This window comes from Bison bison, unplaced genomic scaffold (assembly GCF_000754665.1).
Source record: "Bison bison bison isolate TAMUID 2011002044 unplaced genomic scaffold, Bison_UMD1.0 scf7180017864224, whole genome shotgun sequence".
NCBI lineage: Eukaryota > Metazoa > Chordata > Mammalia > Artiodactyla > Bovidae > Bison > Bison bison.
Genome location: NW_011494796.1, coordinates 4,601,359 through 4,614,613, shown reverse-complemented (window position 1 = coordinate 4,614,613; position 13,255 = coordinate 4,601,359). Strand labels below are relative to the sequence as shown.

The 13,255-nt window shown below is 47.1% G+C and overlaps 1 protein-coding gene across 1 annotated transcript in view; it reads right to left on the bottom strand.

Annotated features, from left to right (window-relative positions):
- Positions 1 to 13,255, bottom strand: part of ADAMTS17 (ADAM metallopeptidase with thrombospondin type 1 motif, 17) — a 409,319-nt gene that overhangs the window by 141,170 nt on the left and 254,894 nt on the right. The window contains exon 13 of the mRNA XM_010845854.1: positions 1,829 to 1,995. Coding sequence (XP_010844156.1) covers positions 1,829 to 1,995 — 167 coding nt within the window. The remainder of the gene's footprint in view (positions 1 to 1,828; positions 1,996 to 13,255) is intronic.

The following is a 13,255-nucleotide window of genomic DNA, read 5'->3' as shown; positions in this document are numbered from 1 at the left end:
GGGTCAACTGTATGGTGGTGGATGGAAACGGAACTTCTCGTGGGGAGCACGCTGCAGTGTACACACAAGCAAAAAATATGGTGTTGCACATGTGACATTTATATAATGTTATAAGCCAATGTTACTTCAATTAAAAGAAAACAAACTTTTTCACAAACACTCTACTCAAGTGCGGGGAGCGAGCTCCGCCCCTGGCAAAGGTCATGAGGAAGGAGGCTTGGCATACGCAAAGGCGGGATCAAGCCTCAGGAGTCCCCCTGGAAATTCTCGAGCATCTACCCCCAAAACCAGAGTCTGCCTATTTTCTGCTTTGTGCTTTCACCTACACCTCTGACTTTACGGGGGGCTGTCCCCCACTACCTCTCTCTAAAAAAAGAGTTAGCGTACAGCTCCAGTTAATAATTCCTGGGTGTGACAGTGTTTCAACCTACAAACTCCTTTGGAAGTCCTCTAGCCTGCCTGAATAGGTGTTTTCCGGCAACATGTGATTGTTCAGAGCCTCCCAATTGTGAGAGGCAGGAGATGTTCTAAACTGTCTAAACACAGATTCCTTTGAGTAGTTAAAAGATCGATTAGAAATTGTATTGGTGAAGGGTTTTTCACTTGTTGGGCCAATGTTTGCTGCTAAGTCTCCATATCCCTTACCTACTGTGTCCTTGGCGGTGTATTGATTGATATAATGGGTGTATAGAAATGTAAGCAGTTGCCTCAATGTTTGTAACCTTGGACCCTTGAGTTAATTCTTTTCTTGATTGAGCCTACCTCACCTTTGCCCTATAGGAATGCAACTTTCTCCAATGCTTTTTGGAGGCTGGCGCCTGTCTTTAGAATAATCACCTTTAGAGAAAAATAAGTTTCTTAAAATGTTAACAGGCCTCCTGGCCAGAAGATGATGTAAATCACCTAAACTTTTGCATATGATAAGTCTGAAAGCCTGGCTTCGATAAGGATCAGGAACTGCTGTCTTTGCATGACTCTACCCCTTCCCCCATTATCCTCTATGCACAACTTAAGATATAAAACTACCTTGGAAAATAAAGTATGCCCTTTTGTTCACCGAAATTTGGTCTCCCCACGTCGTTCTTTCTTTCACCTTCTAGCTGAACTTTTCCTCTGAGGCAGGGAAGCTCGTCAAGCCTACTAATTTTGCCTGGGCTTCTAAGTTCTGACCGGGGAGGCTTTAGTGTCTCCTCTCCTTCGGGACAACGGGAGGACGCCTGTGGCCTTCGTAGGTGATGTAAATTCCCTGCTTTGGAATTTTATTCAGCCTCTTTTCTTCACTGAATTTCTTCGCTGAGCTATCCTTATTTTACCATTCTTTATATCCTTAATAAACGTTTAATTAAGCAGTTGTTTCCTGATCCTCGCCGACGCCATCCCCGCTTCAAATTCCCTGGATCATCCGGGGCTGGTCCCCGGCACTCAAGAGTAAGAGCCAACCCAAGATGAACCAAGTAAAGAAATGCAAGAAGGCTTCGCCACTGGAAAGAGAAACAGATGCACAAACCCGCTGTCCTGCTCCTGCAGAGCTGTGTTCTCAGGGTTGGCCTGGGCCTGGCAGCACAGGGCATGAGATGGCAGGCTGCCAGCACACCCAGGCAGGAGAGATCAGGCCCACTGCCTGCCTTACGGCTGCTTTTGGGAAATCTCACCGAGCTGGGTCATCTAAGTCCAACCCATGGCTCAAGAAGCGGGTCCACAGCTGAGTCAGGCAGGACTGGGTGGATTTTGGGGGTGGGGATGCCTGTGGGTTTTCCCAGGAGGTGTTTACGGCGCTGGGGGAGGGGAGAGGGAAGCTCCCCTGAAAAGATGTGCCCTGTGCCTTTACCGTCAACCACCACTGCGGTGAGCAGGCCCTTCTTCTTGCTGCTCAGCCGGTCGTGCGTCTGGCACTGCTGGTCACGGAAGCTGGGCAGGCCCTTGGGACAGGGCAGGTTCTCGCAGACTGTGTGCTCCACACTGGCGCCCAGGCAGTGCGTGCCTCCTGGTCCTGGGCTAGAAGGAAGAGAAGGGTTCATGTTAACCAGACAGGCCGCAGAAACAGCAGGGGAGCTCATGGGTGGCTTCTCTTTCCAGGAGGGGGAGGGGCACGCAGGGTTTCCAAAGCAACACCCCCTCTCCTCTTACACACCATCTCTCAGCAATCCTGGCCCCACAATGACGACATGTTAAGTAAGCCATGAGAAAAATACATCCAAGAACTATAAATCAAGGTCATCTGGAAATAGGATACGAGATGGATCAGTTCAGCAAGATCCCAGAATTGTCTTTCATCTGAACTTAAAACTTGACCATCTGTAACACTGAAAACCCCAAGGGGAATTTTTGGCGTGTGTGGGTTTTTTTTTTTCCTTCTACAGAATGAAGACCTTTAAATGGCTGCTAGCTATAATTCAGAGGTCACTGTTTCACATTGAGTAAATAAATAGCTCTCATTTACTCTATAATGAAAAGAATCAGAACTATTAATTCACTTGTTCATGGGCTCTGGGTAGAGACCAGCCAGATCCCAGCTCTGCATCCTTTACCAGACAAGCGTGAGACCACACATGCTCAAGATTGCAGTCTTGGGTCCTCGATGCTCTGTGCAGAGGCTGGGGTTTTAACCAACTGTGCAGACCCAGATGTGTCCTGGGGCCACGTCTACGCATGGGAAGGGCACTGGGGAGCAGCAGGACCCTGGCCCGGCTGGCTGAAGCTGGCTCTGCCCAGCTCTTCTGCGAGGCCCTGGTGTCCTCTTAGGACTCTCATGGGGGCCACCTCAATGGTCCCCTTCACTTCCACGATGCCAAGAACATCATGATGGGGTGAGACTGCCTCCCCCATTCCCCGGGCACATTTTTTACTGAAATCCAGCACAAATCACAGCTGCTCTGCTCAATGACTTTTCACAAACTATAAAGTCCTGTTAGCAAGGTGACATTCTGACACCCTAACCATTTTATTTTGAATATTTCTTTTCCCTCTTTGCCAGTTCTTGTCTTCACACTGTAAGACCACCCTGTGATCACTGCCTTATAGAAGAGATATGACAGTAGAAGATGGCAAAAGTCTTTAGGCTTTTGTGTCACAATAATCTATACCAGGAATCCACAAACTTTCTCTGCAAAGGACCAGACAGTCAATTTTTTTGGATTTATGGGCCATGCAAGTACTCAACTCTGCCACTATAGCACAAAAGCGGCCAAAGACAGTGTATAAACAAAAGGATGTGGCTGTGTGCCAATAAAACTTTATTTACAAAACCCAGTGGTGGGCCAGACTTGGCTCATAGGCCATAGCTAGCCAGCCCACGGTCTACATAAACGTGTTTGAGGAAACACCTGCAATAGGAGGAAAGGCGTGTTCATTCCTCCATGCCTACCTCAAACACACCAGGCAACATCTCTCTTGCCCTGAAGTGGAGGCAGCCTTGAGAGATGACATATGCTAGTGGCTCCACAGAGCATTCTGAGTTTTGATCTCAAAGGCCAGACGAGACCTTGTATTTCTTCAGGCTGATTCCCGGTACAGAGAAACGTTTGAACAGGGAACAGTAAAACCTCTCCAAGGCTTATGAGATTTGACAAGAGAGGGATCCCTTCTTCTTCTTTCTGCCCAGAGTACAAAGAAGGCAGCTAGAGCTCAGGGAGAATGACTATATGGCATGTTTAGGTAGATGAAGCCTCAGACTACCTCCCCACAAACCCTAGGCTGAAGTGTAAGTAGGTGAATGTATTTCTGTGCCACAAACCATGGTGTGGAAGGGACTTGCACTGATGAACCATGTGGAACTGCAGGAAGGACATCTTTTCTGCAATGTTCAGGTGAGCTGAACATCCCATGGCTGGGACCAGAAGGCAGAGATGCTCTAGGGTAAGAAGTTGTGGGTTGAACTGTGTCCTTTCTAAAATTCATGTGCTGCAGTCTTAACCCTCAGAGCATCAGAATACGTGAAAATAGGACCACTGCAGACATAATTAGTTAAGATGTGGTCATACTAGAGTAGAGTGAGTTCCTACTTCAGTATGACTGGTATTATTATAAAAAGGGGGCAATCTGGAGACAGACACCCACAAAGAGAATGCCATGTGAAGATGAAGACGGAGATCAGGATGATGTCTCTACACTCTATGGAATGCCAAAGATCGCCAGTAAACCACTAGATTCTCCCTTACTACCCTCAGAAGGAGCCAAGTCTTCCATACCTTGATCTTGGACTTCTAGCCTTCAGAACTGGGAGGATAAATGTCTGTTACTTATGCCACCAGTTAGAGGGTTGTTACAGCAGCCCTAGAGATGAATAAACCAGACATCACAGTAACCAGATGCATCCTCAACTGAACTTAGATGCAAACTCAGGAAAAATGGAGCAAAAAACTCTTGAAGTGATTAGGAATCCAACATGGACTAGAATGGAGTTAAGAAACACAAATTAGGCTAGCTGCTAAAAAATAAAAGAAGCTACATTTTTTATATACCTTCCTTAGGGTGTGGACCAAGATTTGTACACATCATGTAATTAACTTCTGGAATTGCGATTAAGTTTCATTTTAGTTTCCTTCATCAGTTGATTTTTCCAGCTTTATGTCTGACTGACCCTCATATACCAACTACCTTTATGACTCACAGCAGGTAGGTGGAGAGGAGATCAGATGTGACAGAAGAGAGCTCCTGGATCCCGCAGCAAGTGGGCCTGGGAGGGGGCAGCCCATGTGATACCACATGTGCCTCAGAGGGCTTCCTCTGGAATTCTGTTTATCTTGTCTCTTCTCCATGTCTGATCTTTTCTTACAGGGAAGTCTGCTTTCAGCTCCTACCTGGCTCACTGTGCCCCATCTTCCCCACTCTCCCATCCCTAACTCTTTGCTCATCCTTAAGGCTACCTCCATTCTGTAGCCTATTTTCCTTTCCTTCTTGGAACCTCTCCTGACCCTGCTTGGGTCTCTGCTATGCTGCTTATCATTAACCTTGTGAAATGGTGAACTGAGTTCCCTTTCTCCTATTCCTCTGCAGTTTTCAGCAGAGAATCTCACACAGGCTGGTCTGTAATAAACAGTAGTTAGACTGAATTAGATTGAAGGCAGGAGGAGAAGGGGATGACAGAAGATGAGATGGTTGGATGGCATCACTAACTCAATGGACATGAGTTTGAGTAAACTCCGGGAGTTGGTGATGGACAGGGAGGCCTGGCATGTAGTCCATGGGGTCACAAGGAGTCGGACATGACTGAGCGACTGAACTGAACTGAACTGATCTATATAAATTGAACTAATTTATCTTAAAAGGACAAAAATACAAAGCAATGTCAGGGAATACAGTGGAGTAGGAAGCACCAAGAATCTATCTCTTCACCCAGACAACTGTAATTAGCAAAAACTGACTGAAATAACTATTTTGCACAGTGCTGCTTTTGATTTCTGAAGTATAAGCATAGGAGCTGGCCACCACTGTTTCAACCAATACCAGAGGGGTTTTCAATGAGCAATACATTAAAAAAAAATTCTTTATCTCCTTTTGGGAGCCAAATATTTAAGGATGAGGCTATTCAGAAGCAACTGCACATATGGGAATACTTAGAAAGCCACTAGGTATGCTCAGGGAAAGATGAAGCCTCAGAAAAGGCCAGAAAAGACCTTACACTTCTTCAGGTTGATCCCAGCACAGAGAAACTTTTCAAGAGCAAAGAAATGGCAAATCTGAGAAGAAGGAGAAAAAGATGATTTCCAGCGGTACATTATAAGATTCAAATGTCCAGTTTTCAATAAAACAGTCAAAAGTCATACAAAGGAACAGGAAACTATGGTCCATTCAAAGGAACAAAATACATTAGTAGAAACTGTATCTAAAGAAGCTCAGAGGTTGGACTTATTAGACAAAGATTATGAAATAATGGTCTTTAAGATGCTCTAAGTGCTAAAGGTATACAGACTAAGATAGAGAATGATATATGAAAAAGCAAGAATATCAATAAAGAGACAGAAATTACAAAAAGGAAACAAAAATGCTGAAATAAAAACTCTGAAGTTGAGAAGTACAGTAAGTGAAATGAAAAATTTACTAGGTGGGTTCAAAAGCAGATTTGAAAGGGCGGGAGAAAAAAATCAGGAATATATATTTGTTATATGAATTTGTCCTATGAATTGAAATATTGAGTCTAGGGAATGAAAAGAAAAAAAAATGAAGAAAGCAGAGAGGCTCTGTGGGAAATCAGAAAGGGGACAAATAAACACATTAAGGGAGTCTCAGAAGGAGAAAAAGGAGTAGAGAGATTATTTGAAGAAATAATGGCTGAAAGCTTCCCTAATTTGAAGATATGAATCTATAATTCAAATAGAATAAATTCTCTGAGATACACTATAATTAAACTGTTAAAGGACAAAAAGAGAATCTGGAAAGCAGCAAAAGAGAAGCAAGACATCACAGACAAGAGATCCTCAATAAATTACAAGTCGATTTTTTAGTCAGAAACCCTGGAGGCAAGAAGTCAGTGGGTTGATACATTTAAAGTTCTCAAAGAAAAAATCTGGCAACTTAAGAGTTCTGTACCCAGCAAAACTTTAATTCAAAAATGAGGGAGAAAATTAAGATACTTGCAGATAATCAAAAGTTGAGGAAGTTTTTTTTATCATCAGACATGCCCCACAATAAACGCTTCAAGTTCAAATGAGAGGACAAGATGGTAACTCAAAGCTGTATGAACAATTAAAGCTGTATGAACAAATGAAGCTTTCAAGATGGCATGATGCTAAGCTTTGTCAGAACCAGCTTTTATGATAGAGAGATAACAGAAAAACACCTACTTCTGTTCATTGACTACACCAAAGCCTTTGACTGTGTGGATCACAACAGACTGTGGAAAATTCCTAAAGAGATGGGAACACCAGACCATCTTACCTACCTCCTGAGAATCAGTATGCAGGTCAAGAAGCAACAGTCAGAACTGGACATGGAACAACAGACTGGTTCCAAATTGGGAAAGGAGTATATCAACGCTATATTGTCACCCTGCTTATTTAACTTATAGGCAGAGTACATCATGCAGAATGTTGGGCTTGATGAAGCACAAGCTGGAATCAAGATTTTCAGAGGAAATATCAATAACCTCAGATATGCAAATGATACCACCCTTATGGCAGAAAGTGAAGAAGAACTAAAGAGCCTCTTGATGAAGGTGAAAGAGGAGAGTGAAAAAGCTAGCTTAAAATTCAACATTCAAAAAATTAAGATCATGGCATCGGATCCCATCACTTCATGGCAAATAGATGGAGAAACAATGGAAACAGTGACAGATTTTCTTTTCTTAGGCTCCAAAATCACTGCAGATGGTGACTGCAGCCATGAAATTAAAAGACGCTTTCTCCTTGGAAGAAAAGCTATGGCAAACCTAGAAGTGAGAGTGAAAGTCACTCAGTTGTGTCTGACTCTTTGCAACCCCATGGACTATACAGTTCATGGAATTCTCCAGGCCAGGATACTGAAGTGGGTAGCCTTTCCCTTCTCTAGGGGATCTTTCCAACCCAGGGATTGAACCCAGATCTCCTGCAGGTGGATTCTTTACCAGCTGAGCCATAAGGGAAGCCCCAGACAAACCTAGACAGTGTATTTAAAAGCAGAGACATTACTTTGCTGACAAAAGTCCATCTAGTCAAAGCTATGGTTTTTCCAGTAGTCATGTATGGATGTGAGAGTTGGACAATAAAGAAGGCTGAGCTCTGAAGAATTGCTGCTTTTGAACTGTGGTGTTGGAGAAGACTCTTAAGAATCCCTTTGATTACAAGGAAATCCAACCAGTCCATCGTAAAGGAAATCAGTCCTGAATATTCACTAGAAGGATTGATGCTGAAGCTGTAGCTCCAATACATCGGCCACCTGATGAGAAGAGCTGACTCATTAGAAAAGACCCTGATGCTGGGAAAGATTGAGGGCAGGAAGAGAAGAGAACAACAGAGGATGAGATGGCTGGATGGCATCACTGACTCACTGGACATGAGCTTGAGCAAGCTCTGAGAGATGCTGAAAGACAGGGATGCCTGACATGCTGCAGTACATGGGGTTGCAAAGAGTCATACATGACTGAGCAACTGAACAACAGCAACGCACTAGAGGAGGGACAGGCTTTGTCTCTGACTCTGGTATGTGATTTCTCCCAGCAGGCTCCTATTGGCCCATGATGCCCACCTCCCTCTAGGCAGCTTCCAAGCACGCCACACTTTGGGGAAATTCTCAGTCTGGTATCACATGCAGTTTCACCTTTGGGCAGTTCTCTCTGACATCCCTAAGTATGGCTTTCCAGAGAGTTCTACCAGTGCAGCACCTCTGCAAACCTCTCCCTCATCCACTGGGCCCTGGGTGTATGCTCTCCAACAGGTCCAAGGAATTTCAGCCCTGGATGTGTATGTGAGGGGGGCACCCTCATCCACACTTGTTCTGCCCTTGGGTGCCCTGCCTCAGACCTGAAGATAGAGGCTGCTTCCTGTATCTACTCTTCCTGTGTTTTTAGAGTTCTTTGCCTCTTAGCAGCTAATTTCCCCTATATTCCAACCACCTGTTATAGTTAATGCTTTTTTACATTAAGCTTTTCCTGTTCAAAAAAATGACTAAAAGTTTGTTTTTTTCAGTCTTCCCTCTGGTCACTGTTTTGAACAGCATGGGAAAAGGAAGAAGCAATCCACAAGCGGCACGACCTGCTCCCCACATCATCCGAGTTTTGGCAGGTTGATCTGTGGCAGGACTCTGCACTCAGCTGACTCACTCTTTAAGATGGTGCCAATAATACAGGCCATCTGAGTGTTACTGCGACACCAGTGAGGGCTTCCTGGGTACACAGTGGTGCTGAGACCCCGAAAGGAGGGTCATCAGGGGGGCCAACGTATTAGAGCTACAGCTTCAGCATCAGTCCTTCCAATGAATATTCAGGACTGATTTCCTTTAGGATGGACTGGTTGGATTTCCTTGTAATCGAAGGGATTCTTAAGAGTCTTCTCCAACACCACAGTTCAAAAGCAGCAATTCTTCAGTGCTCAGATGCAGGAGAATCTTTGTGCAGGGTGGGCATGTCTGATGAGAAGGTCCACAGTAGCTTATGAACAGAAGTTCTGGGACAGGACTTGAAGGAGGGACCAGCTTTACCAAGGAAGTCACATGGGTAAGTGGATCACATTTGAGTTGCATGGGCCTTCAGGAGATGCTGTAGGGACCTGTAAACACAGGCAGAAGAGATAACCCTCCCAAAGTCTGAGGAGCAGAGGGCCGGGGTTCTCATTTACCCTGAGTCATGCACTGTAGATAAAATTAAAAGCACTGAGGAAGGCTAAAACAATAGAAACCAAGCTGGACATGGCTAAAATGGAGGATGGTGAACACGGTCGGATTTGTGGTAGAACAGTCATCTGTCCTCAGTCTTTCCCCCAGGAGCTGGAAGGGCCAGAAGGCTCCATGAAGACTCATGTATATTGAAGGGGAGGCAGCGGCACATTGAAATCTCATCCTTGAGGACAGAGGTAAGGCCAGAGGCACTTTCGCATCAACTGTGATCACGTGCTAATATGCTGGAGGGCACACCCTCTGCCCGCTCTTGATACTCATTACCTCGTTAAGTTGGCAGAAAGAATCAGATGGGGGGGTCCTGACTGCATCCTTCAGATGAGGAAATCGAAGCTCCAATGTATTCAACAACTTCTCAGCAGGGAAGTAAGAGGTGGAGATAAGAAAGTGTGACTCACAAGTGCTCCTGGTTGCAGCAGGAGCAGGCTGTGGAAGGGGGCCACCCACTGGCCATTGTGGGGCCAGGAAGGCCAGCCTGACTCACTGAGACAGACTTTGGGGTGTGTTGGATTTTCAAGATGATTCTCCAATATCAATCCCCAATTTCTATCTGTACTCTATCAGGACTTTACAAACATAAACAAAGTAGGAATTTAGACATAAACCCAAATGACTGGAACAGGAATGGATATCCAAGTGGCAATTACAGACACACTCAGATGCTCAGCCTGACTGCTTTTGAAGGAGACGCACAGGACAACCTCACTGACACACCGCTACACACGGACCAGATGGAGGCACCGGGGAGGCTGCGGGCGGGCGGAGGCCATCGCTGCTCAGGGCAGGGGGACAGCACAGCCACTCTGCAGACAGGCCCTCAGCCACTCACACGTGCACCATGAGTCAACGGACCTGCACACACACCCAGCACACGCGAGCGGGGCTGTGTTGGGAGCCACGCACTCAGGGGTAGACGCCCTTTCTGCACATCACACCATCAGAAAGACGTTTAAAACAGGGAAAAGCACAAGGCAGGGACGGTCCAGCGGGGGAAACTGGAAAGCGGGCAGAAAGCTGAGTCCTTCTGAGCTCCTGTGAGGGTGGGCCCAGCTCCTGCCAGTTGGGTCCCAAGGGCCTCAGGTAGACCCAAGGCAGAGCAAGGGAGGCCGAAGTGCTGCTCAGAGTCACAGAGGGCAGGTGTGCCCTTTCCTTGAGTGACAGACAGCATTCAAGTGGAAGGAAAAGCAAGCAGCAGCTGAGTGGAGGCAAGGTTTGGTTTTCTCCTCTGCTCGACTGAACGAAGGTAGATGAGAAGATAAAGTCACCACAGTGGCTGACACCCACTCACCACCCAGAGACACGGCAGAGTCAGCTTCGCCTCCTGGTCTTGCACCAAAAGCTCCAAGGAGCAAGCAAGGTAGGGTTTCAAAGTGCCACAGGGCTGCCAAAGCCCCGCACCCAGGGCAGCTGCCATCCTAGTGTTAAGGCCGCCTCTGAAAGGTGCCAAGTAACACATGTAATTTAGGCTCAAGTGAATAAAACTGGGACTTTTAAAAACGGTCGCTGTGAACACCAGGTATGTTAAAAGCACACATACAGGGGTTTCACTGTGGAAGCAGAAAGCCATTACAGGCACATAACTTCACTCCTCTGGGTCTTAGGAGGCAGGCTGTTTTCCATTCTGATGCTCGGGGGTGGATGCTGCATGGTGAACCCTGACGCACCCCTGCTTCTAAGATCCACGCACATCCCTGTCTTTTTTGTGCAGAGCCGGGTCTTCACACAAGATCAGTGGAGCCTCTTCTCTTTACCCTACTCCTCAGCCCTCCCCACACGCAGCCTCTTAATGGGGTACCAGAATTCACATCAGAGATGAGCTCTCTGCCTCACAGTCTTGGCACTAACAGCGACACAAATTAAGGCACGAAAGGACAAGCTTAGGAAGCTGGATGAAAACCACAGATGGTCCCCAAAGCCTTGATGTCAGTTGGCAAGAAATAAAAATTCCAATAGCTGTAAAGACCAAGACTTAGAGAAAAAATGGGGGGACTCTTTTGCCAGTATTTTGGACAGTGAATAAACCAGCTGCGGAAGATGGGAAAGGTGCCAGGAATATAAAGTGAAGGGGGTGGGGAGATGGTGGTGGGAGCGCTCCAAGTCTGAGACGCACATAGCAATGAGATTTGGACATCCTTGGGGGCTCTCAAGGCAGTGAGCGTGGTGATTTAAGGAGTGAGCCGGGGAGAGGACGCTGTTTTGGTCAGAGCTTGGCTCAGGGCCGCCATCAGCTGTGCTTTGTAACAATCACCACCTCAGGCCATTCTGCAAAAACAGGCTGACAGCTGCTGCCTGGACTTGAGCAAACCCTCGCTGCTCCTGCTGCTCCCGGGAAGCACCCAGGCCTGCTGCGAAGCCGCCCCCGAGGCCGGTCCCTTCTCCTCCCGTTCACCTGGGTGGCTCTACGAAGGTGGGAAACCCTGAAGAAAACTACAGGAGACAAAGAGCCTGTCCCTTCTGCTCAGAACAGGAGATGGAGCCACGCGGTTACTATGAAAGACTGAGCTGACTACCAAGGCATAACTATTATAGGAGCAAAAACATATTGTTTCTCTCACTTGGAATAAACAAGGCTGGATTATGTTTGGAGCTTGCTCTCGAGAGGGCTCTGAGCACCTCAGCTGTGACACGGCCTCACTGGGAGGGCAGGCTGGAAGAAGATGGCCCCCGGGTCCAGGGACACCTGGATCCCACTCCTGGCTGTTCATAGCCCATGGGCCTCCGTGACGCGAGCTGGTACAAGGGAAGGGGCCTACCTGGTGATGCTCTTTTCTGGCTAATAATTCACAATAACCCTTGTCTTTTGGGGGGAAGACAAGATTAGGTGTGTGTTTTGCAACTAGAAGATCAGAACAGCCGCTTTTTCTCAGCAAGCACGCACCCAGACAGTAAGGTACTCAGGCATACATTAGGGAGGGCTGGCCTGCTGCGGGCATAGGAGGAGGATGGGGCCCCACAGCTCAAAGGCCAGTGGGGGAGGGCACAGGAAAACAAGTGAGCAAATGCACATGAGTAATTATAAATCGTGATACCTGTAAAGAGAGGGAAGGGTACAGAGGGAGTGTGCAGAGCAGGCACCTGCCTCCAGCATGGTGGTCAGAAGAGGAGGCCAGTCTAAAGAGAAGACACAGAGAGGGCAGAGGGAGCTGGGGGGAGGGAAGGGACACTGACTTGGGGGTGGGGGTCGGGGCTGGTGTCTGAGCACAGAAAGGAGGGCTGGACAGGGAGGCACCTTCTCCTACAAAGACAAACCCACCCAGAATCTACAGATGCAACCTTATCTGGGAAAGGGTCTTGATGGGTATCATCACGATCTCTGAATCATGAGCTTGCCCGGGATTAGTGTGGGCCTAAAGCCAATGGCTAGTGTCCTGAGAAGAGAAAAGGAAGTGAAGAGATGCATAGAGAAGATGCCTCTGTGAAGGCAGAGGTGCAGTGGTGTGCCTGCGGGGCAGAGAAGGCTGGCAGCTGCCAGGAGAGGGGTGGGGTGGGTAAGGGGCCAGTGATGGCTTCTCCTTCAGAGTTTCAAGAAGAAATCAACCCTGCTGACACTCTGATTTCAAACTCCTGGCTTCCAGAACTCAGAGAGGATAAATTTGTGTTGTTTTCAGACACCAAGTGCTGGTAATTTATTATGGCAGCAGCGGAAATAATAGCAGGGCCACGGTGAAGAGCATGGATTTCATTCTGAGTGCAGCGGGGAGTGACCAGGAGGGCTGAAGCAGGAAGAGATTGTAACTGACTTTACAAGAAAGAGGGGATGTCTCTGGCTTGCTGTGGAGAATGAACCTGGGGAGGGAGAGCAGAGGGGAAACAGGGAGGCTGATGCTGATGGTTTGAAAAGACCCTGGAACATTGCTGCTGGCTCCAAACCTGACCTGCTGTTGCCCAGCTGTGTGACCTGGGGCAAGTCACCTAACTGCCATGCGATTCAGTGTTATTTAACACGTAC